The sequence below is a fragment of the Macaca thibetana genome, chromosome 6, assembly GCF_024542745.1.
Source record: "Macaca thibetana thibetana isolate TM-01 chromosome 6, ASM2454274v1, whole genome shotgun sequence".
Classification (NCBI taxonomy): Eukaryota; Metazoa; Chordata; class Mammalia; order Primates; family Cercopithecidae; genus Macaca; species Macaca thibetana.
This window is the reverse complement of record NC_065583.1, coordinates 1,511,002-1,535,625: the sequence shown is the minus strand read 5'-3', so window position 1 is coordinate 1,535,625 and position 24,624 is coordinate 1,511,002. Positions and strand designations below refer to the sequence as shown.

The following is a 24,624-nucleotide window of genomic DNA, read 5'->3' as shown; positions in this document are numbered from 1 at the left end:
TCCAAGCTCTCTTGGACTGGGCATTTCACAGCTGGAACCCCTGTCCCTGACCAGATGAGCACTGGCCTCTGTTGTCTGAAATTCTTGGAGACTCCCTCCTGAGCCAGCCTAGGGCCCATGTCCTCCTGCCTATTAAATAACAGGCAGAGGTGGCAGAAAGCTGACGCGGGAGCTCATGAGGCTCCTGGGGGTCTGCTCCCTCCGTGGGTTTATTCTCTGTGTCAGTTTTCTGCCACCTCTGCCACAGAGGGAGCCTCAGAGGGCAGTGGTCAGTTCAGCAGACAGTCCGTTTGGGTGAGTTAGAAAGCAAGACCAGGCCGGGCGCGGGGGCTCCTGCCTGTAATCCCAGCATGCCGGGCGCGGGGGCTCACGCCTGTCATCCCAGGACTTTGGGAGGTCGAGGCAGGCAGATCACAAGGTCAGGAGTTTGAGACAAGCCTGACCAACATAGTGAAACCCCATCTCTACTAAAAATACAAAAATTAGCTGGGCGTGGTGGTGCACGCCTGTAATCCCAGCTACTGAGAAGGCTGAGGCAAGAGAATCGCTTGAACCCGGGAGGTGGAACTTGCAGTGAGCCAAATCACACCACTGCTCTCTACCCTGGGTGACAGAGTGAGACTCCGTCTCAAAAAAATAACCAGCCCAGGAGAGGGGCTGCCTGTTGAGTCGGCCTCCTCTGAGGCTGGCCCAATGGGTATGGCCAGAGCACTGGGGTCCTCCCTGGCTCCCCGAGCCTCCTTCAGCCTCAGCACTGGCCTCCCTGAGCTCTAACTACTCCATTAACCAGGAAACTGGCTCAGAGAGGGAAAGCACCATGCCTGTGGTTTCCGAGTCTGAATCTGGGTGGGCTCAGGTTGGGTCCCAGGCCCTGCCTCATTAGTCTGGTCCAGGGCTCTTCCATCCCGAACCATTCTGCGCCAGGAAGGGAACAGCCCACAGTCCACAGCAGCGCCCAGTGAGGAGAGGCAGTGCCCAGAGAAGGTCCTCTTCGGAGTGCATGCTTTTGTGTGGAAGGGCAACTCGAGGTCACCAGAGACACTGGGAAGCACCCCTGGCCGGGGCCTGGGTTGGGAGTGGGGAACTCCTATTCCAGTCCATGCTACACAGCCTGGTGACAGACCTGTGGGTCCAGGTGGATAGGAGCTACTGGTTTCCTGAGGGGAACTAGGCCAGGGCTTACCCCCAGCCCCACCACCGAGACATGGCTCCAACATCAGGCAGGTCAAATCTGCCTGGTCATATGACAGACCTCACTGCTGACACTTGGGGGTCAAAGGGAACAAAGCAGGAGACTGGGGTCTCACCCCTGCATATCATCGACCCAGTACCCACCATCCCCACACTCACCTCTTCTCCAGCCAGTGCTACCACCCACCTCCCCTTCTATACAGTGACCCACCCCAGATCCATCAATTCACTCCTCTCCCCTTCCTTCCTTCCAACATCTGCCCACTCACTCATTTACTGCCCACTCACACATCCACTCGCCTACCCATCCATCCACCATTCACTTTCACTCATTCATCCCCATCCACCTGTCCCCTTCTCTTCACCCAGCTATCACCCACCTCTCTTTTATAGTGACCACCAACCCCCCAACAGAACCATCAATTCACTCATCTACCCTTGCTCCCTCCTTTCTAACATTCACCCCCTCAACCCCCTACCTTCCCCTCCATCTATTCACCCATCCAACCACCCACCCATCCACCTTCCCCTCCATCTATTCACCCATCCACCCACCCACCCATCCACCTTCCCCTCCATCTATTCAAACATCCACCCACCCACCCATCCAGCTTCCCCTCCATCTATTCAAACATCCACCCACCCACCCATCCACTTTCCCCTCCATCTATTCACCCATCCACCCACCCACCCGTCCACCGTTCCCGTTCCTACATTTCTCCCTTTCTTCTTTCCATTAATCTTTACACATCCACTTACCCCATGCATCCACCTGCCTATCCAATTACCCAGTCACCTACTCTCTCCCACATTCATCTATAAAAGTAGCCAAAGGTCTTCCCAGCCGGTCAGCCAGCACCCCATTCCGTTTCCACTGTCCCCATCCCCCACCCAGCCAATCATCAACTGTTCCCTGGCCCTGTTTTCTGCTGCATCCTAAGTCAAATGTCACAATCTCGAGATGGATTAGGGGATACAGAGGAGGAAGAGGACGGGGTGAGGAGGAGAACAGAGGAGGGAAGAAGTGCCGGGAGGAGGAAGTGGAAACCACTCTCATCTCACTGAGCCTCAGAACTTGCCTGCTCAGTTCTGAGTCACTTGCCTGCTGCGTGAAGTGACCCCAGGCAGTGCCTCCCTCAGAGCCTGAGTTATGTCTGCCGTGGGCGTTTGGCTTCCTGTTGCCCAGCCTGTCTTGGCAGTTTTCCCTTGTCTCACACGCAGCTCTTCTGCCATGTCCAGACCCACTCTGCAGCATGTCACCAACTACCAGCTTGCCATGTTCCATTTCCTTCCAGGACAACCAACATGGGCCCCCAGCCACGTTTCCCCCTCCCAGGCAATGCTACAGCAGTGCTGCCCACAGTGGCATTTGGGGATGCTGATAAATTTGCGTTTCCCCTTCCAGGTAATGCTACAGCAGTGCTGCCCACAGTGGCATGCCGGGATGCTGATAAACTTGCCCCTTCTAAACACACCAGGAGATGTCTAGCTCCATAACCCTGGAAGGTGAAGATTTTTGTCCTCTTTTCGCCCATTAGGGAAGTGAGGCTTGGATACCCTTCAGTGTGCTCCTCAGGGGAACACAGCTGGGAGAGCAAAGCAGGTGTTGGCCACAGCAGCACCTCATGCCCAGCACACCCAAGGCCTCCCAAGCCACTGGGTTTTCTGAGGGCAAGGGCTGTGTTTACCTGGTGTGGTTTAACTACAGCGGTGAGGTCTTGTCCCCTCCTCTGCCCCTGCCCTGAAGGTTTGCAGCTTACCCCTGGGGGCAGAGAGGATCCCAGGAGAATCTGCTTGGACAGGTGTGGTCATTTTCCCTGCTACTGTTTTTTTTTGTTCATCCTGTAGACACTCTTCCCTGGCCCTGATTTGCAGGTCCCTGCCTAGCAGCACTGACCACCAGCCCAGCCCTTCTTGCACGGGAAGTGGGGCAGGGGCAGGAGCGGGGAGGTCTCCATGGCCAAGGCCCAGGACAGGGCTCTGCCAGCCCCCCTAGTAGGTCAGAGGCCAACAGCCTGGCCACCTGGCCCGAAGAGTCCATGAATGGGTCTTCCCTCACCCGCCATCTGATGCCATTGGTGAGAGCAGTCAGGGAGAGGTCACCAGACTCCGCGTTCCCTCCCAGCTCGGCAGTGCCTGATTCCTTGATGGGCCAGAAAGGGGCTGGATTGAGAGGTGTGCAGGGTGGGGAGATGAGGGCCCTGGGGTGCGGGCCCGGAACAGGCGCAGGCCTGGGACAGGAGCCCAGGGTGACGCGACCCCCGCCCGGCTGCCCACCTCGTCACAGGGGGCGATGCGGCCCACCACGTCCTTAAGCTGCCCGATAGTCGACTCCTCCTGGAAGTCCCTCGGGAAGGTCTCGGTCCACTCGGCCAACAGCTGCAGCAGTTTGGGGCCGAACTTCCGGACCCGGGCCTGCAGGTAAGCGAGGGGCACCGCGCTCGTGAGGGGCGCCGGGCAGGCACGTGAGCCTCACTGCGCGTCCTTGCGGGTGTGGCCGCCCGGGCAGGCAGGGCCTCGAACCCATTCTGTACCGGGGCGGGGAGGGGGTGGTGCGATCCTGCCCTGCGCCCACAGGGAGCGGAGCAGGGACGGACACATTTCTGGGCGGGGCCATCTCTTGCCGCGGCCTTTCTGCAAAGTCTCCATCCCCCGGGGGAGTCTTCGGGCCGCGGGGAGGGGGCAGTTCTCAGGAGCAGCTGACCCTGCCCCAGGGGTGGGTCCAGGTCTGCGCCGACCAATCAGAGTAGTGCATACTCTGTCATGCGCAGTGATTGGCTCACAGACGGCCACGTGACCTAGGATAGGCCAATGAGGAGGCTCACTGGACCGGTAGCGAAAAGGGATTGAGGCTTCCACGTGACTGGAAAGGGTGGTAGGTGAGCCCGGTGCGGTGGAGGCGGCCGGGCACCGCACCCGCCAGTCTGAGGGAGGCCAGCCCGAGGAAACGGCGGCAGAGGGTGGGAGACAGGCCATGGGTGCAATGCTGTAGTTTGAGGCCCGAGCCATTGGTTCCTGAGATAGGGCAGGTACAGGAGCCAGCTAAGTCCTTTTGGTTCAGGGGTCGAAGTTGGGTTTCTCTCACTAGCTGTAGAGCCCTACCGACGTGTGTGTAGTAGAGGCAGCCCGCAGGCTCTGGCCAGGGCTGGGGAGGGGGCGCGGATGTGCTGGCGGAAGGAAGCCCAGCAGAGGCAGCAGGCGACCCCCGCCCCTGGCCACAGATGGGTCCTACTGACCGGACTCCGGATACTCAGGTCTGGGCTTAATGTAAGCTCAAGGGCTCCCGTAGGGCACTGGAAAACTACACGGAGGTTAAAGGGCCTGTTCTGCTCCTTCTGGCTCTGGGCCTCAGACAAGGTGGAAACACCCTGTAGCCACCTTGTCAGGAAAACGGGGACAGTCATTGCCTCCCCGCGAGGCTGATGCCTTGAGGGCATGGCAGGGGAGTGCTGGTACACTGAGACCCCCTGGCCTGCCCTCCACCTCACCTTGTCCAGCACCGGCTTGTCCAGCTGCTGCTGCTCGATGCACAGGTGGCAGACCCGGGCCAGGAGCTCCCGGGGCTCGATGAAGAGGCGAGAGCTCAGCAGGAAGGTGAAGATGTAGGCTTTCTGGGGGACAAACGAGAAAGAGGGCACAGGCTAAGGAGGGCACCGGGAGGAGCATGCTTCCCAGCTGGCCCCGTACCCTGGCCCAAGGCCACTCTCAACCCTGTTGCCTCCCGTGCCTGATGGAGGAGAGCCCACTCTCCTGCCCGCTGGGTTGGTCACCCACCTCGGGGTAGTAGTCGGCTGTGGGCACCAGGTGCTGGATCAGTGTTTCCAGGGAGGCCGAGGATGGAGCTCCATCCAGGAGGGGCTGCCCGGCCTGTTCGCCATCTGTGGGCTCGGTGGTGGGTGGGCTGAGGCTGCCTGGGGTGACCATGTCGGAGGCACTCAGCGTCTGTGGCATGCCTGCCTGCAATGGCAAGGAGCAGTGGGGACCTAAGTGGGGCACACCTGAGTTAGGTGCACCTGAGTGGGGGTGCACCTGAGTTGGGGGGTGCACCTGAGTGGCAGCTGCTGGTCCTGGGGCTCCTGGCTGGGCAGGCTCCCCCCACAGCCACTTTGTGCCAGCCTGAGTCCAGTGGTCACTTCCTAGGAGTGCTGCCAGGGACCCCCTTCCTAACAGCAGAGCCTCCATTCTCCTTCCTCTCACAGCCTCTCAACTCTCCTGCAGGACCCATCTCTTCTCTACTTTGGGGTTCCCACTCAGGGGCAGGCCTCTTCTAGATTCTGCCCCCGCCCCCACGCCTCAACGAAGGTTGTTTTTCACAAGCCTGGATAATCGGCCTAATCCCCCTGCTTCTGGCCACAAAGATTGGTTCAGGGATTGGCCCCATCCAAACTAGGGGGGCTCAGCTGCAATCCCAGAACTTTTGTGGCACTTGGAGGCTTTCTTTCCCCTTGGAGTCTTTGCGCTGGTGGAATGTATGCCTGACACTATTGGGGCCATTGTGGCACTATGAGGGGCCAGGAAAGTGGGCACATTCCTGAGCACAGTGTCGGGGACCTTGAATCCCGCTGTGCCTGAAGCCGCTCTGTGGACTTCTCCATCACATGTGCCTGTTTAAGTTGGGGTTCTCTCAGGTACAGTCAAAACTGCTGTCCTCCTTAACCTGGCATTCCAGGCTCTTTGTGATTTGGACTAGCTGACCTGTCCATCCTCACTGCCTATCACACCCCATTGCTCTTGGCACCAGCCATGTACTCTCTTCCAAGTGCCTTCTCCAACTATGAATCACTGCACACGCCGTTCCCTCCTGCGGGAAGGTTCTCCCACCTTCTTCACTCTCCCATCCCTCTAGGTGTGGCTGAAATGCCTCCTCCTCGGTGGAGGCTTCCCTGCTTCCCACCAAGGCTGCGGCTGACCTCTGGTGGGCATCAGCAGATTCTCCTCGTCAGCCTTGTTGGGTGCCTGGGGTGCTGCTGTCAGCACCTGGCACAGAGAAAGGCCAGCTGCAGCCGTTACAGTGTCTTCTCTACCCAAACCTCCAGGCAGAGGCCAGAGCACATCCTCTGTGACCCCGCTCTGAGTGACGGGCCTGGCAGCAGCAGGTGTCCATACACACGTGCAGGTAGCCCATGCTTACTCTCAGAAGCACTTCCACTTACCCCTCTAGGCCAGTCTTCCTTGAAAGCCCAGGAGCCCTCACAGTGATGTGTCTTGGCTAAACCTGTCACTGTTTAACCACCCCTTATGTTCTTTTTTTTTTTTGAGAGGGAGTCTCGCTCTGTCGCCCAGGCTGGAGTGCAGTGGCGCCATCTCCGCTCACTGCAAGCTCCGCCTCCCGGGTTCACGCCATTCTGCCTCAGCCTCCTGAGCAGCTGGGACTACAGGCGCCCGCCACCACGCCCGGCTAATTTTTTTGTATTTTTAGTAGAGACAGGGTTTCACCGTGTTAGCCAGGATGGTCTCGATCTCCTGACCTCGTGATCCGCCTGCCTTGGTCTCCCAAAGTGCTAAGATTACAGGCGTGAGCTACCACGCCCGGCCGCCCCTACATTCTTGATTGCGGAGTCCTGCCAGCTCACTGCAGGGTCTTCTACTTCTCAGGACTCTGAGACTCCCCTGCTCACACTGTCCTTGCTGCCCCGACCCTGGCCTGTTTCTCCTCTCCAGCACTCTGAGTGACCCTGCCCTGGGAGTAGAGACAGAGGGACGTGGGGGGCCAGAGCTGACACTGGGGGTCAGAGGAGCCCCTCAGAGGGCTGTCCTATGGGCATGTGGGTGTGGGAGGTGCTGGGACTGGGTTACAGCATGGGAAGGGCTCAGGCATTGGTGTGGACAGCAGCCCAGACAATCCTGGCCATGGTGACAGACACAGCTTATTTTCGCCTTCCTGACAATGCTGTAAGTGTTCAATTTTCAGCCAATAAAACTATAAAATTTCACAAAATCACCTCCTGTCTGTCCCAGGGGGAGGCGGCTGTGCAGGTAGGCATGCAGGAAGCTGCATCTGCTCAGTGGGAGGGGGCTAGCTGCAGGATGGGCCAGCTGCAGGGTGCACACTGCTCTGCCTCCTGCCCAGGGCCCGGCAGCTCAGCCTGATTCCACAAGACAGAAAACCTGTGAGCCTGGGAGGTCTGCTGTCTCCTGCTGGACACCTGGCACCTGTTCACCCTACAGCGTTGGGCTTGCCCCAGATCCCAGCCCAATTTTCTTGACAAGCCAGTGGCAAGGGTGGAGGTGGCTCTGGAAGCCTCTGCAGGACGGTGGGAGGTGCCACGCAGGGGACTTTCTGAAGGAGGCCAGGAGGCTGCCACTTTAAAGAGACAGCCAGGAGGCTCCCAGGGGACCTGGGGCCTGGCCTGGAACCAGGTAGTGGGCACATGGGAAGTGGGAGAAGTGTTCAGATCCAGCTCTGCTCTGGAGCCAGGGTTGGTGGTGGTTGCCAAACTATTGTGACCCCCAGGGATGCCCGGAGAGGGTCTGGGCTGCCAGTGGCCCTCTGACCTCCAATCACCCATCGTGTCACCAGCTGGGTCCAGGTTTGGGAATCAATGAATGGGTTTATCCTTGTGCCGCAGGCTTCAATTTTTTCCTGCTGTTGCCAAGGGTCATCCATTCCTTCGTGTATGCATGGAGTGACTCCTGGCTGTGTTCCAGACAATGGGGACAAAGCCTGAGCTCAGGGAGCTGGCAGGGGAGGCACAGCTATGCAGAGACTGCCCCACTGGAGGCGTGCTGTGAGGGAAACAGGGTGACCACTCTCTATGCTCATTGTGGTGGATGTCCTAGGAGACCCCCTAAGAGAAGGTGAGGTATGGGCAGGGGCGGTGGCTCACGCCTGTAATCCCAGCACTTTGGGAGGCCGAGGCAGGTGGATCATGAGGTCAGGAGATCGAGACCATCCTGGCTAACACGGTGAAACACTATCTCTACTAAAAATACAAAAAATTAGCCGGGCGTGGTGGCGGCACCTGTAGTTCCAGCTACTCGGGAGGCTGAGGCAGGAGAATGGCGAGAACGCGGGAGGCGGAGCTTGCAGTGAGCAGAGATGGTGCCACTCACTCCAGCCTGGGCGACAGAGCGAGACTCCATCTCAAAAAAAAAAAAAAAAGAGAAGGTGAGGTGAGGTCAGCGCTGCTGCCACTACAGGGGGCCCCCACCACTCCCACCCCTCCCACCCCTCCCACCTCTCCCTGCAGGCATGCTGGTGCAGACAGGCCAGGTGCCCACCTGTGGCCTCTGCATGAGGACAGCTGGGGACACCGAGGACGCTGCTGCTCCTCCATCCCCCGGGGACAGCCAGCTCCTCCTCCCTCCAGCAGGAGCTCCAGCCTGCCTGGAACGTGCTGGGCGAGGGCGGCTGCACTGGGGGATGAGGGCAGGAAGGAGTCTGCAGAGAGACATGCCAGACGGACTGATCAGCGTGTGCAGAGACTCGGCGGAGCCGGGGGCAACGTGCTGTGATCGTGGGAGCATATGCTTAGGTGTTAGGAGCCGGGCAGTGGCTCCTGGAAGGGTCGTGGGGAGTGACTGAGTTGGGGTAGGGGAGTGTGCAGAGTGATCAGAGCATCGCGTCCCTTGTGTACAAAAACAGCCACGTAATGAGGGTCCTTCGCTCCACCCACAAGTGACTGCTTTTACTCGTTTCTTGTCTTTCTGTAGGTTCTTTATGCAAAGACAAGGAAATGTAAATACATATCGCCCTTTTCTGTCCATATTACACAAAAAGGTAGCATGCTGTCCACACTACCCCACACTGGGATTTTTCACTCACAATGCATTTTGAGGACATTTCCATGGCAGGGCAGGGCTGCCTCATTCATTTTTATAAAAATCGCCTCACAATTTTCCACTGTTTGGATGTCCACAAATAATTTTTAAAAACCAGTGAGGAAGCAGCCCAAGCGTCCATCAGTGATGAATGGGTGGAGAAAATGTTACCTCTCCACACAATGGGACGGGAGTCAGCCTTAGAGAGGAAGGAGATCCTGAGTCTGCGGCAACATGGATGAACCTTGAGGACATCATGCTAAGTGAAATAAGCCTGATACAGAAGGACAAACACTGAGTGACTCCACTTGTGGGGGTACCTAGAGTCATCACATTCACAGAGGCAGACAGTGGAATGGCGAGTGCCAGGGGCTGGGCTGCGGGACACGAGAACAGAGTCTCACTTTGGGAAGATGAGAAGATTTCTGGAGAGGGATGGAGGTGACGGTTCCACCACGATATGAAGGTACTTAATGCCACTGAACTGTACACTTAAAAAGGGTTAAAATGGGCCGGGCGCAGTGGCTCACGCCTGTAATCCCAGCACTTTGGGAGGCTGAGGCAGGCAGATCACGAGGTCAGGAGATCGAGACTATCCTGGCTAACATGGTGAAACCCCATCTCTACTAAAAATACAAAAAATTAGCTGGGCGTGGTGGTGGGCGCCTGTAATCCCAGCTACTTGGAAGGCTGAGGCAGGAGAATCCCTTGAACCTGGGAGGTGGAGATTGCAGTGAGCTGAGATCACGCCACTGCACTCCAGCCTGGGAGACGGGGTTAAAATGATACATTTTATGCTATGTGTATTTTATTACACTTTTTTTTTTTTTTTTTTTTTTTTTTTTTTTTTTTTTTTTTTTTTTTTTTTTTTTTTTGAGACAGAGTCTCGCTTTGTCACCCAGGCTGGACTGCAGTGGCGCGATCTCAGCTCACTGCAATCTCCACCTCCCAGGTTCAAGGGATTCTCCTGCCTCAGCCTCCCAAGTAGCTGGGATTACAGGTGCACGCCACCATGCCCAGCTAATTTTTGTATTTTTAGTAGAGACAGGGTTTCACCATGTTGGCCAGGATGGTCTTGATCTCCTGACCTTGTATCACACTTTTTAAAAACGGCAGTGATGATGGGACAATTGTTTATTGTTACGATATCTCTCAAAAGTCTTGAAATCACTGTTAAGTCTTAAATCTCCCATCTGTGTTTTGTGCACATGGCCTGAATGATGCACGTGACAAAGGGGCTGGGAGTCTCGGCGGCTGCGTAGATGGGCTCTCAGCACGAGGGGCTCAGCATGGACGGGGAACGCTCTGCCCGTGCCCTGTAGAGACAGCTGTCCGTTTCTCCCTGTGTCTGCCTCATCGGGACGTGGGGCTTGGTGTGCGTGAACTGGACATATGCACGGTGTGGCTCCCATGGGGTACTGCTTCCTCCCCATAAAATGAATGAGACTGAATTAAATGCCCGGTGCTGGCAGGCGTGCAGGGGCAGCTCCTTACACACCACTGAGGGGAGGGGCGGTATGTGTTGTCATGGTCTCTTTAATTGTACCAGGATTTGGCTCAATGTGCCAAGAGCCTTGTGTTCTATAGCGTCCTTTCATCCTAATCAAAGCCTTGGAAATGTATCCTGAGAAAATAAAGGGGACGAGCTGTGGAAAGAAAGGCCCTTGCTTCAGCATTAAATCCCAGCAGCGAACACTCGCAAGCAGCGCCGGTGGCGAACAAAGGGAGCGTGGAGAGGAGGTGATCACAGACCCGCTGGCGGAGTGGCTGTGGCCGCCGCAGTGATGGTTCTGAACACGCAGTCGTAACACAGAAAACGGTGTGGCACAAGGAAGGGAAAAGAGCAGGAGAGAAAGGCGTGGATGGTGGAAATGACATTTATATGGATGAAGACTGCCGTGGGGCCCTGAGAAATGAGTTGCTGCAGTGCCTTCCCCGCACCCCGTTGTTTTACAGTCATTCATCCAAGTTGAAGTTCACTCATCAGAAGGCGGCTCTGGGAACACCTGAACTGATTCCAGGCCCGGAATGGTGAGGTTGGGGGCACCTGCCCCTGCTGTGGCAAGGGCACTGACAGGACACTGAGAGGAAATGCCTGGCTCTGGCACACAGCCCCAAGTGGCCGAGGCATGAGCTTCTGCCTCGGTTTCCCTCTCCATGGCTCCTGTCACGCTGCCCGGCCCCCAGCCCCTCAGGCATGTCTCCTTGTGTGTGTCTCCAGGCCCTGCACCTGGAGGTCCTGGGGCTTCTGCAGCAGTTCAAGAGACAGCAGGCGAGGATTGTGTGGGGTCAGGTCTGCCGAGAGACAGGCAGCCATGGGACAGGACCCCACGTGTCACCCTGCAGGGGGGCACTCTGATGCCCGCCAATGCCCAGTTGGGCATCCTTCTGTCTGGAGGCCTTGCTGGCAGGCTCAGGGCCCACCCTGCTCTAGGCCGCTGGCACTGGCAAAGTTTCTGGGACAGCATGGCCCCAGCCCAACCCCTCTCTGGGAGACGGGAAATGTGTGCGGGGACAGGGGCACAATGTGGTGCGTTGATAAGGAAGGCCAGCCCTGGAGGTGGATGTGCATTCCCCTGCTATTCCAGTGGGTGCTAGAAGAGGGTAACAGTCACCTGCCCCCAGCCAGGTGAAAACGTGCCCAAGGGCCCTGCTGTTCCTCCTCCGTGTGGGGCTGGCAGAAGGTGGGCCGGCTGTGCCAATGAAAAACCACAAGCTCTGCTGTGCTTCGGGAGCTGACGTGCTCAGACCTTTCCGGTGTAAAAGCCACCCAGGACTCCTGACGTATGTTTCATATTATGATTGTAAGGGTGGCAATTAATTCTATGTTTTAAAAAAGCCACTGTTGGGGCCACACAGTGAGTTAAAGCACAGTTAGAAATGGCATCTGTAGTGCCAAGGTGGCCAGTTTACACTCCCTGTTCCTGCTGGGGTCCCCTCATCCCTCAGCGTGGGTGGCTGGCAGTACAAATCTGCAAAATGGAAATCCATCGAACTTGCAGAAGAAAAGCAGGTGGCTGGTCAGAGCGTGTCTTGGGGGTTGGAGAGATGTTCTGCCTGGGCCAGGTGTGGCAGAAGGGACAGAGGTAAAGCAGGCTCCCGAAGGCCCTTGTGAGGACCACACGCGTGTCTCAGGAGGACACCTGTGAGCTCTGAGAAGCGGGAGCAGCCCGGTGCGCGAAGCACCTCACACAGTGCCTGCTACTGTGGAGAAAGGGCCCCTGAGGCCAGCACTCCCCACGGGGAGCTCGCCACCTGCCAGCGCCGGACCACAACACAGGCAGCAACTGCTTCTAGCCAAGGCTCTGTGCCAAAAAGACTTGCCAACTGCACTGCCACGGTTCCCCACGGCTTCCGTGCTGGCTGCAGCGGGGGCAACCCTCTACCTGCCCATCCAGCCCTGCAGCTGAAACCATGTCCTAACAGCTGCTGGAAATGACCCCCCTGCTTTAGCCTCAAAGGCTGTGGCGATCAGATCAGAGCCCTTTCTGCCCTTTGCTTTAATATGGTGCAGAACTGTACACATTTACACATTCTCAAGAGTTTGAGACCAGCCTGGGCAACACAGGGAGACCCTCATCTCTAGAAAATTTTTTAAAAATTAGGTTGACGTAATGTTGCACACCTGTAGTCTGAGCTACTTGGGAGGCTGAGATGGGAGGATTGCTTGAGCCCAGGAATTCGAGGCTGCAGTGAGCCGTGATGCCACCACTGCACTCCAGCCTGGGTGACAGAGCAAGACCCTGTCTCTACCAAAAAAAAAAAAAAAAAAAAAAGAAAGTTAAAAAAAATACTTAAATTTACCATGTAAAGTTCAGTGGCATTAAGTACATTCACACTGTTGCCCAAGCATCACCACCATCCATCCACAGAAGTTTCTGATCATCCCAATTGAAACCCTGTACCTGGCCGGGCGCGGTGGCTCAAGCCTGTAATCCCAGCACTTTGGGAGGCCGAGACGGGCGGATCACGAGGTCAGGAGATCGAGACCATCCTGGCTAACACGGTGAAACCCCGTCTCTATTAAGAAATACAAAAAAAAACTAGCCGGGCGAGGTGGCGGGCGCCTGTAGTCCCAGCTACTCGGGAGGCTGAGGCCGGAGAATGGTGTGAACCCGGGAGGCGGAGCTTGCAGTGAGCTGAGATCCGGCCACTGCACTCCAGCCTGGGTGACAGAGCGAGACTCCGTCTCAAAAAAAAAAAAAAAAAAAAAAACCCTGTACCCATTAAACACAAACTCCCCAATCTCTCCTCCTCTCCTCCCCCAGCCCCTGGTGACCACAGTTGTACATCCTATGTATTTTTTACTATTCTGTGTACCTTATATAAGTGGAATCATAAACTATTTGTCCTTCAGTGACTGGCGTATTTCATTCATCTTTGTCGAGATGCACCTCTGTTGTAGCAAGTGTCAGAGTTTCCTTCCTCTTTCAGGCTGAATACTGTTCCGTTGCATGCATATCCCACATGTGGTTCATCTGCGCATCTGTCAGTGGGCAGTGGGCTGTTTCCCCCTTTACCATACGGTTTTCCACAGCAGCTGCACCGTTTCATTTATTTATTTATTTTTATTTTTTGTTTCGAGACAGGGTCGCACTCTGTCACCCAGGCTGGAGTGCAGCGGCGCAATCTCGGCTCACTGCAACCTCCGCCTCCCAGTTTCAAGCGATTCTCCTGCCTCAGCCTCTCGAGAAGCTGGGATTACAGGCATGTGCCACCGCTGCGCCCAGCTCATTTTTGTTTTAGTAGAGACAGGGTTTCACCATGTTGGCCAGGCTGGTCTTAAACTCCTGACCTTAGGTGATCTGCCCGCCTCGGCCTCCCAAAGTGCGGGAATTGCATGTGTGAGCCACTGTGCCCAGCCTGCTGCACCATTTAAAATCACCACCAGCAACGTAAAGGGTTCCAGTTTCCTCACATCCTTGGCAACGCTTGTTGTTTTCTGCTGTTTTGATAATGGCCATCCTAATGGGTGGGAAGTGGGATCTCACTGTGGTTTGGATTTGCATTTCCCTAAGTATCAGTGATCTTGAGCATCTTTTCATTTGCCATTTGTATATATTCTTTAGAAAAATGCCTATTCAAGACTTTTCCCCACTTTTTTCAAGCAAAGAAAATTTAATTCATAGAATTGGTTCCGTGACAGGATGTCATTACCCCACCTCTGAGATTTAAGGAACGAAAGAGAAACCGAGGCGTTTCAAGACCCAGAAGATCAGAGGAGAAGCTTCGAGCATGGCTACTGCTGGGACCTCTGCAGAGGCGTGAGGCAGCTAGCCCCGAGACTCCTCTTTCAACCATTTTTGAATTGAGTTGTTTGGGATTTGTTTGCTTTTGAGTTTTAGGAGTTTGTTAGATATTATGGATATCAATCCCTCATTAGCTACGTGATTTGTAAATATCTTCTCTCCCATTTGGTAGGTTATCTTTTTACTTTGTTGACCCTGTCCTTTGAGGCACAAATGTTTTCCATTTTGATGAAGTCCAGTTTGTCTGGTTTTTTTTTTTTTTTTTTTTTTTTTTTTTGAGACGGAGTCTTGCTCTGTCACCCAGGCTGGAGTGCAGTGGCCGGATCTCAGCTCACTGCAAGCTCCGCCTCCCGGGTTTACGCCATTCTCCTGCCTCAGCCTCCCGAGTAGCTGGGACTACAGGCGCCCGCCACCGCGCCTGGCTAGTTTTTTGTATTTTTAGTAGAGACGGGGTTTCACCGTGTTAGCCAGGATGGTCTCGATCTCCTGACCTCGTGATCTGCCCGCCTCGGCCTCCCAAAGTGCTGGGATTACAGGCTTGAGCCACCGCGCCCGGCCCAGTTTGTCTGTTTTTGTCTTTTGTTGCCTGTGTCTTTGGTGTCATATCCAAAAAGTCACTGCCCAATTCTATATCATGAAGCTTTCCCCCAGTGTTTTTTTGAGATGGAGTCTGGCTCTGTCGCCCAGGCTGGAGTGCAGTGGCACAATCTCGACTCACTGCAACCTCTGTTTCCCAGGTTCAAGTGATTCTCCTGTCTCAGCCTCACGAATAGCTGGGTCTACAGGTGCATGCCACGACACCCGGCTCATTTTGTTATTTTGTGTTTTTGTATTTTTAATACGGTTTCACCACATTTCCCAGGCTGGTTTCCAACTCCTGAGCTCAAGTGATCCATCCACCTTGGCCTCCCAAAGTGTTGGGATTACAGGCATAAGCCACTGAGTTTGGCCAGCTATGTGTTTTTCATATGTGACTTTTATTATGTTGAGGTAGTTTCCTTCTATTCCAGTTTTTGGAGTTTTGTTGTTGTTGTTGTTGTTGTTTTAATCATGAAAGGGCATTGAATTTTGTTTAATGCTTTTTCTTCATCAGTTGAAATGATCATGTGTTTTTTCCTTCATTCTGTTAATCTATTGTATTACATTGATTGATTTTCCTATGTTGAACCATCTTTGCATTCCAGGAATAAACCTCCTTTGGTTGTGGTGTATAATTTTTTTAATATGCTGCCAAACTTGGTTTGCTAATATTTTGTTGAGGAGTTTTGCATAATAAGGGATATTGGTCTGTAGTTTACTTTTCTTGTAGTGCTTCTGTCTGGCTTTGGTATCAAGGTAATGTTGTCCTCATAATATGAGTTAGGAAGTGTTTCTGCCTCTTTAATTTTTAGGAAAAGTTTGAGAAGGATTGGTGATGGTTCTTTTTTAAATGTTAGGTAGAATTCACCAGTGAAACCACCAGGTCCAGGACTATTTTGTTGTTGGAAGGCTTTTAATTACTAATTAAACTGCATTATTAGTTATAGATCTATTTAGGGTTTTCTTTTTTTTTTTTTTCATGATTTCAGTTTCTAGGAATTTCATCTAGAAATTCCAATTTGTTCAAATTTCCAATTTGTTGGCATATAATTTTTCATAGTACTCTTATAATTCCTGTAGAATTGGTAATAGTATCCCTGCTCTCATTTCTGATTTTAATAACTTGAGTCATGTCTTTTTTTTCAGTCAGTCTAGCTAAAGGTTTGTCAATTTTATTAATCTTTTTGAAGAACCAACTTTAGGCTTTTTAAATTTTTTCTGTTCTCTACTTTATTTATCTCTGCTGTAATCTTTATAATTTCCCTCCTTCTGCCAACTTTGAGTTTAGTTTGTTCCTCTTTTTCTAACTCTTTACATTGTACAATTAGGTTGTTATTTTGCGACCTTTCTTCTTTTTTTAATGTGTTTATAGCTATAAATTTTCCATTAAGGAGTGTTTTTGCTGTATCCCATGTTTTAGTATGTTGTGTTTTCATTTTCATTCATCTCTAAGTATTTTCGAATTTCCGTTGGGACTTGTTCTTCAATGCATAGGTTAAGAATGTGTTGTTTACTTTCCACAAATTTGTGAATTTTCCAGTTTTCCTTCTATTATTGATTTCTAATTTCATCCTGTCATAGTTGGAGAGGATACTTTGTATGATATCTCTCTTTTAAAATTTATTGCGTCTTAATCTGTGGCCTAACATATGGTTTATCCTGGAGAATGTCACATGTGCACTTTCGAAGATTGTGTATGTTGTTGTTGAGTAGAGTTCTGTATATGTCTGTTAGACCTAGTTGGTTTATTGTGTTAAGTCCTTTATTTCCTTACTTATCTTCTGTCTGGTCATTCTACCCAGTATTGAGAATGAGGTAGCAGCTGCTGAAATAGCTCAGCTGGGAAAGCATTAGACTGGAGAGTGAGGTATTGCAGTCTCCAGCTATTACTACAGAGCCGTCTATTTCTCCTTTCAATTCTGCCCATTTTTGCTTCATATATTTTAATGGTCTGTTATTGGGTCATAAATGTTTATAATTGTTAAATCTTCTTGCTGAATTAAATTTTCATTGATACGTGATACCTTCCTTGTCTCTGGTAATCCTTTAAAATTTAAAGTAGTTTTTCTGCTAGTAGTATGGCTGCTCCTGCTGTCTTTTGGTTACTGTTTACATGGAATATCTTTTTCAGTCCCTTCATGTTTAACCTATTTATGACTTTGGATCTAAAACGAATCTCTTGTGGACAATATATAGTTGGCTCTTTTTTAAAAATCCATTCTGCCAATCTTTGTCTTTTGACTAGAGAATGTAATCCATTTCCTTTTTAAATAATAACCGTTAAGACAGGACTTACTCCTGCCATTTTGCTGGTTTTTTTTTTTTTTCCTATTGCCCTGTATATTTTTGTTCCTTATTTCCTGCAGTGCTGTGTTCTTTTTGTGTAGTGAAACATTAATTCCTTTCTTGTTTCCTTTTGTGTATATCCTATAGCTACTTTCTTTGTGGCTACCATGGGGATTACATTTAACATCCTAAAGTTATAACACTCTAATCTGAATTTAGACCAGTTTAACTTTAATAGAATTCAAAAACTCTGCTCCTATACAGTTCTGTCCCCACGCTGTTATTGATGTCACACAATTACATTTTTATTAAGTTCAAAAGCACAGACTAATAATTATTTTCTTAATGTGTTAGTCTCTTAAATCATGTAAAAAAAAAAGGTAGAGTTACAGTTATCATAATACCAGTTTTTATAATTGCCCATGGATAAATCTTTACCAGATATTTTTGTTACTACAGCTTTGAATTACTCTTTAGTGTCTTTCATTTCAACCTGAAGCACTTCATTTAGCATTTCTTCTAGGTAGGCCTTGTGGTAGTGACTTTCTTCAATTCTTGTTTATCTAGGAATGTCTTAACTTTCTAATCATTTTTGAAGGACAGTTTTGCCATACATAGGATTCTTGGTTGACAGGATTTTTACTTTCAGCATTTTGAATATATCAACTGACTGCCTTCTGGCCTCTAAGGTTTCTTTTCTTCTTTTTTATTTTTGAGACAGAATCTCACTCTGTCACCAGGCTGGAGTGCAGTGGCATCATCTTGGCTCACTGTAACCTCTGCCTCCTGGGTTCAAGTGATTTTCCTGCCTCAGCCTCCCAAGTAGTTGGGACTACAGGCACCTACCACCACACCCAACTAATTTTTGTATTTTTAGTAGAGGTGGGGTTTCACCATGTTGGCCAGGATAGTCTCGATCTCCTGACCTCATGATCTGCCCACCTCAGCCTCCCAAAGTGCTGGGATTACAGGTGTGAGTCCCTGTGCCCGCCAAGGCCTCTAAGGTTTCTGATGGGAAATTCCTTGATAATCTTATTGAGGATCCCCTTTTCTTTTTCTTTTTCTTTTCTTGAGACAGGGTCTAGCTGTGTCACTAGGCGGGAGGGCAATGGAGTGATCTCGGCTCACTGCAACCTCCAACTCCCTGGTTCAAGTGATTCTTCTGCCTCAGCCTCCTGAGTAGCTGGGACTACAGGCATGCCACACCATGCCCAGCTAAGTTTTGTATTTTTAGCAGAGACGGGGTTTCACCATGTTGGCCAGTATGGTCTCCATCTCTTGACCTTGTGATCCACCTGCCTCAGCCTCCCAAAGTGCTGGGATTACAGGCATGAGCCACTGCGCCTGGCTGAGAACCCTTTTATGTGATGACTCACTTCTTTCTTGCTGTTCTCAAGATTCTCTGTTTGTTTTTGTATTTTCCAGTTTGATTATAATGTGTCTCACTGTGGGTCTCTTTGAGTTTATCCTACTTGGTTCACTGAGTTTCCTGGATGTTTATATTCAGGTTTTTCATCAAATTTGGGAAGTTTTTGGCCATTAATTATTCAGATAATCTCTCTATGCCTTTCTCCCCCTTCTTTTCCTGGGACTCTCACAACGTATATGTTGGTCTGCTTTATGGTATTGCTTAGGTCCTGTAGGTTCTGTTCACTTTTTTCCATCTTTTTTATTTTCCTGTTCCTCAGACTCAATCATTTCAATGGCCCTATCTTCAAGTTTGCTGATTCTTTCTTTGGCCTGCTCAAATCTGCTTTTGACTACCTCTAGTGAATTTTTCATTTCAGTTATTGTGCTTTATAGCTCCAAAAGTTATTTTTGGTTCCTTTGCATGCTTCTCTATCTCTTTATTGATAGTTCCATTTTGCTCGTACATCTTTTTCTTGACTGCTACTTCTTTATTTCTTGGAACATCTTCAGGACAGTTGTTTCAAAGCCTTTGTCTAAAAAGTCTGTCATGAAGTCTTTCTCAGGGACAGTTTTTGTTTATTTACTTATTTTTCCTTCAAATGAACCATGTTTTCCTCTTTCGTTATATGCCTTGTGGTATTTATTTTGTAGAAAACTGGACATTTGACTCTTATAATGTGGCAACTCTTGAAATCAGATTCTCCTCCTTCCCCAGGGTCTGCTGTTCTGGTTTGAAAAAAAAAAAAAAAAAAAAGTTGGCCGGGCACGGTGGCTCACGCCTGTAATCCCAGCACTTTGGGAGGGTGAAGTAGGCAGATCACCTGAGGTCAGGAGTTCAAGACCAGCCTGCCCAACGTGGTGAAACCCTGTCTCTACTAAAATACAAAAAATTAGCCAGGTGTGGTGGCAGCACCTATAATCCCAGCTACTCAGGAGGCCAAGGCAGGAGAATTGCTTGAACCTGGGAGGCGGGAGTTGCAGTGAACCGAGATTGCGCCGCTGCACTCCAGCCTGGGCAACGAGAGCAAAACCCCATCTCAAAAAAAAAAAGATAAAAAAAGGTTATAGGTTGCCCTGTACTGGGATCAGCATAAGGTATAAGTGTAAGGTCTTCTCGGCTCTTTTCTGAGGCTGCACTTTCCCCAGGGTAACTCCAGTACCCCATACATGTTATTGATTTTCAATGTTCTAGTCCTCAAATGTCTGGCTCCCAAATGGGGGAAAAGGGAACAATTAAAGGGGAGGTAGTGGGGAATTTAATGGTTCTGGCTCTTTAAATCCCACAGAAGCCTTTTCATCAAGTGGAGATTATAGCAAAGGTGGCCCACCTCTGTGTCTGCACATCCATGATCAGAGGCAGCAGAACACAGATCCCTGATACCGATATTTGGAGTGCAAGGTCTTTATCACCCACCCTGGCTCCCACAGGCTGCGTGTCAGCCTCTCCACAAACACATGCACAGCCTGCCATGGGATTTAGGGGTGGGGGATAGGTAGCTGCTACCATGTTAAGAGCTGGAATTGACCAGAATTAACCAAGATTTATTATCCAAGCCCTCCTATGCAGCTGCAAGCTTTCAAATAGATGCCAGAATTTCAAAATAGTTCTATCAAACAGATTCTGTCAGTTCATTTGTCATCTACATGGAGAGATGGAATCCTGATGCCTGCTACTCCACCCTCTCCCCTGATTTCTCTTCATTACATCTTTAACTGGCTATTGCTACTGTGTTTTGTATATGGCTTTGTATAGCATCTTATTCATTCTAATAGCCTTGGGGTTTGCAGAAGTCAATCATGTCTACAATTAATGGTAATTTCATCTTTTCCCTTCTGGTGGTTAAACTTTTCTCCCTTTTCTTGTCATAATGCATTGGACAGAACTTGCTAGCAGAAACAATACTGGTAAGAATAAGTATCTTATATCGCTCTATCTCTCCATCAGGGTGAGGTGTGCTCTGGAGACAGAGCTGAAGACCCCTCTAGGATGATGTTCCCAGTGCCCCTCCTCCAAACCCAGAAGTGGGTGTGTTGGGAGGGGCTGGGGCCATGTGGCCCCTGGTCAGCATGTATCCTGGAAGCCCCAGGACGTTTATGTCTTATTCCTTCTCCTGCCATGAGAAAGAACTGACCAGCCCAGGGCCTTCTCAGAGCCCATGATTCAGTCTCTGTTCAGTTTTACTTCCCTCTGTGAAGGGCCCCCAGAAGCTCTGAGAAGAGGCCTGAATTCTAAGTTTTCTGTTTTTTTTTTTTTTTTTTTTTTTTTTTTTTTAGACGGAGTCTCGCTCTGTCGCCCAGGCTGGAGTGCGGTGGCGCAGTCTCCACTCACTGCAAGCTCCGCCTCCCGGGTTCACGCCATTCTCCTGCCTCAGCCTCCCATGTGGCTGGGACTACGGGCGCCCGCCACCGCGCCCGGCTAATTTTTTTTTTTTTGTATTTTTAGTAGAGACGGGTTTTCACCGTGTTAGTCAGGATGGTCTCGATCTCCTGACCTCGTGATCCGCCCATCTCGGCCTCCCAAAGTGCTGGGATTACAGGCGTGAGCCACGGCGCCCGGCCAATTCTAAGTTTTCTTACAGGGCTCAGGACAGGTCTGCCTCGTGGGCAGGTGTCTGGAGCCTCAGGTGGCCCTGGGCACTGCTGCAAGGGCAAAATGGGCCTCTTTGTTGGGACAAACCCTGCTGACTTCGTCAGGAACAGAGACAGTCCCTGTCCTCTTAAGGGATAGGGAGCTGAACTCAACACCGTTTCCAAGGCTCCTGGGTGAAGCACCTGCTCCACCTTACCCGGAAAGGTTCTGAACTCCAGGGACTTAAGTTCAAAGAAGAAATAGACTCTGTCATTCTTCAGTGTCTTTTGTTCTCATATGTCAGTGTCACTTAATCCTTAAAATGGCCATAGGGGAATGACCACCCACTTTGCAGAGGAATAAACCCAAACCCGGACTCTCAAGGTAAACTGGGGAGGACAAGGTTACCAGCTGCTGACTGGTGGGCTGGGCTGGACTCTTTTTTTTTTTTTTTTTTTTTTTTTTTTTTTTTTTTGAGACGGAGTCTCGCTCTGTCACCCAGGCTGGAGTGCAGTGGCACAATCTCGGCTCACTGCAAGCTCTGCCTCCCGGGCTCATGCCATTCCCCTGCCTCAGCCTCCCGGGTAGCTGGGATTACAGGTACCTGCCACTACGCCTGCCTATTTTTTTTTTTTTTTTTTTTTTTTTGATTTTTAGTAGAGACGGGGTTTCACCGTGTTAGCCAGGAGGGTCTCGATCTCCTGACCTCGTGATCCGCCCGCCTCGGCCTCCCAAAGTGCTGGGATTACAGGCTTGAGCCACCGCGCCCGGCCCACCCTGGACTCTTGACTCCAGGTCCAGCTCCTGGCCCTGGCCCTTTGAGGGGGAATTGGTACAGCCTGAGTGGAAGACAGACTTGGCCCAGAGGTTCAGCAGGGAAGCCGGGTGCTGGCGCTGGCGCTGGGAGCTGAGGGACAACCTGAGTACTAGAAGCCACAGTGTCCCCCGGCCTCCAGGGGGCAGGGAGCTTCTGGGCAGCCCTGATGGACTCAGCTGAAGGAGAGGCCTCAGACCACAGCCCAGCCCTTCCCCACCTTGCACAGAAACCTCAAGGGAGGAAAGCCCCCGACCCTGAGTGTGGGTCTGGACTATGCCAGCGCACGTCTGGCTGCCCCGAGCAGTGGTAGCATCGTGTCTAGGCTCCAAAAGCCTCTGTGGTCCTCCTTTTCTGTCTCCCTGGAAGAGCCTGGAGCTTGGACACACATTTCATTTCCATTTGGGTCCCATGCAGGGCTCCTGCCTGCTCCGATGTCTGAAGGGCTGCTGTGGGGGAACCGCGGCCTCCCTAGGCCGAGCCCAGATCTGCTTGCGGAGGCTGAGAATGCACCTGGCTTTGCCTTCAGGAGGGCAACGCGCTTGGCGGTGAGGGGAGGATTGGCCTGAGTTATTTTGGGGCTCCATATGGCCTTCACCTCCTGCCGACAGATCCCGCTGTTTCCCTCAGGAAGCTCTTGTTTCTGATTGCTCGGGGCCCGGCTTGCAGGCAATCTGTTGGATGCAAGGCAACAGCACCAAGACCCACGGCAGATTGGTCACTAAATATAGAGCTCTCCCAAGAGGGCAAGTCAGCCTTTCTCCCGCTGCATCTTCCATCCTGTCCCTTACTCTCGGCCCACGTTCTCAACTATGCCCTGAGGACACACTTCTAGGAGGAGAGGCACAGCCCAGTCACTCCCCAAACCACAGGGAAGGGGGTTGTTTCACCTCCCAACCCGCATGCTGCCTGCAGGAACTTCTCCCCGCTGGCGGAAGCCTGAGTCAGGGTGGGAACCTGAGTCCTGGCCAAGAGTGCACTGTCCCTCCTCTCACTGCTGAGCAAGTGACCAGGTCATCCAATTAGAACAAAGCCTGGGCTTTGCTTTGAGACAATTATTATTATCATCATCATTATTATTACAACATGAACATCTGTTCCCAGGACCCAGCTGATAAAAAGAGCATTACCAGTACCTTAAGATTCCTAATGCACCTTCCTCAACCAGTCCCACTCCTCATCTCCCACCCTCCAGACAAGACCATCCTGACTTTTGTGCTAATTGTCCCCTTGCTTTTCTTTATAGTTCCACCTGTGTATTTATCCCTGAATACCCTGCCTAGTTTGACAGCGGAGGGCAGGTGCATGCTGGCAGTGCAAGGAGAGGACGGCACTGCCCCTGCTGGACGGAGGCTCCCGGAGGCGAGCGGATCAGTCTCCAGGCTGTGGTCTGATTCCTGCTTCTCTGGGAGCTGACAAGGCCCCTTCAGGGGAAGTCGTGAGCAGGGCTGAAAGGGAGTCTTGGGAAACATGGGGCTCAGCATAGTCGGGTGCCTGGCAGGGCGGAGGTGGGGACCAGGTGCTGGACCTCTGTGATAAAGAACTGTTATCTAAAATATATAAAGGGCCAGGCATGGTGGCTCACACCTGTAATCCCAGCACTTTGGGAGGCTGAGCAGGGAGACCGCTTGAGTCCAGCAGTTCGAGACCAGCCTGGGCAACATGGTGAGATCCCATCTCTACTAAAAATTACTAAAAAATTAGCTGGGCGTGGTGGCATGCACCTGTCGTCCCAGCTATTTGGGAGGCTGAGGTGGGAGGATCACCTGAACCTGGGAAATTGAGGTTGCAGTGAGCCGAGATCGTACCACTGCACTCCAGCCTGGGCAACCAGAATGAGACCCTGTCTCACAAAACAGTAAATAAAATAAAATAAAACATACAAAGAACTCTTACAACTTAATAATAATAAAACAAACAACCTGATTAATAAATGAGACAAAAACCTTAACAGACACCTGACCAAAGAAGATATAAGATGGAAAATAAACATTTACAGAGGTGCTTCACATATGTCATCAGTGAAATGCAAATTAGAACAAGATACCACTACACACCTACTAGAGTGGCCAAAATCCAGATCACTGTCACCATCAAATGCTGGCGCGGAAGGGAAGCAGCAGGAATTCTCATCATTGCTGGTGAGAGGGCAATACGACACAGGCGCTTTGCAAGGCAGCTTGGCAGTTTCTTACAAAACTAAACATACTCTTACCATAGAATCTAGCAATCTTATTTCTTGATATTTACCCAAAAGAGTTGAAAATTTATGTCCACATAAAAACCTACACACATGTGTTTCTAGCAGCATTATCATAATTGCCCAAACTTGGAAGCAACCAAGATGTCCTTCTATAGGTGAGTGGGTAAATCAACTGTGGTACATCCATCCAAGTGCTAAAAAGAAATGAAGTATCAGGGCTGGGCGCGGTGGTCCATGCCTGTAATCCCAGGACTTTGGGAGGCCGAGGTGGGTGGATCATCTGAGGTCGGGAGTTCGAGACCAGCCTGACCAACATGGAGAAACCCCACCTCTACTAAAAATATATACAAAATTAGCTGGGCGTGGTGGCACATGCTTGTGATTCCAGCTACTCGGGAGGCTGAGGCAGGAGAATTGCTTGAACCCAGAAGGCAGAAGTTGCGGTGAGCTGAAATTGCACCATTGCACTCCAGTCTGGGCAACAAGAGTGAAACTCCATCTCAAAAAAAATAAAATAAAAATAGAACTGAAGTATCAGGCCATTTACGGAGGAAATGTAAAT

The 24,624-nt window shown here is 51.3% G+C and overlaps 2 protein-coding genes across 5 annotated transcripts in view; both read right to left on the bottom strand.

Annotated features, from left to right (window-relative positions):
• The window catches only part of RASGEF1C (RasGEF domain family member 1C), a 109,628-nt gene that overhangs the window by 33,186 nt on the left and 51,818 nt on the right, over nt 1–24,624 (bottom strand). For 3 of the 4 annotated variants that reach the window (XR_007726536.1, XM_050794215.1, XM_050794217.1), the window contains exons 2-4: nt 4,966–5,148; nt 4,680–4,802; nt 3,469–3,606 (exon numbers count right to left, since the gene is read on the bottom strand). Coding sequence is in view for 3 of the 4 variants with exons in the window: in XM_050794215.1 (XP_050650172.1) it covers nt 3,469–3,606; nt 4,680–4,802; nt 4,966–5,142 (438 nt within the window). In the remaining variant the exon portion in view is untranslated. Of the gene's footprint in view, nt 1–3,468; nt 3,607–4,679; nt 4,803–4,965; nt 5,149–12,577; nt 12,702–24,624 lie in introns of those variants that run through there. The other variant, XM_050794216.1, reaches the window with a different exon arrangement.
• TBC1D9B (TBC1 domain family member 9B) overlaps nt 1–24,624 on the bottom strand; it is a 322,522-nt gene that overhangs the window by 283,168 nt on the left and 14,730 nt on the right. The window lies entirely within an intron of this gene.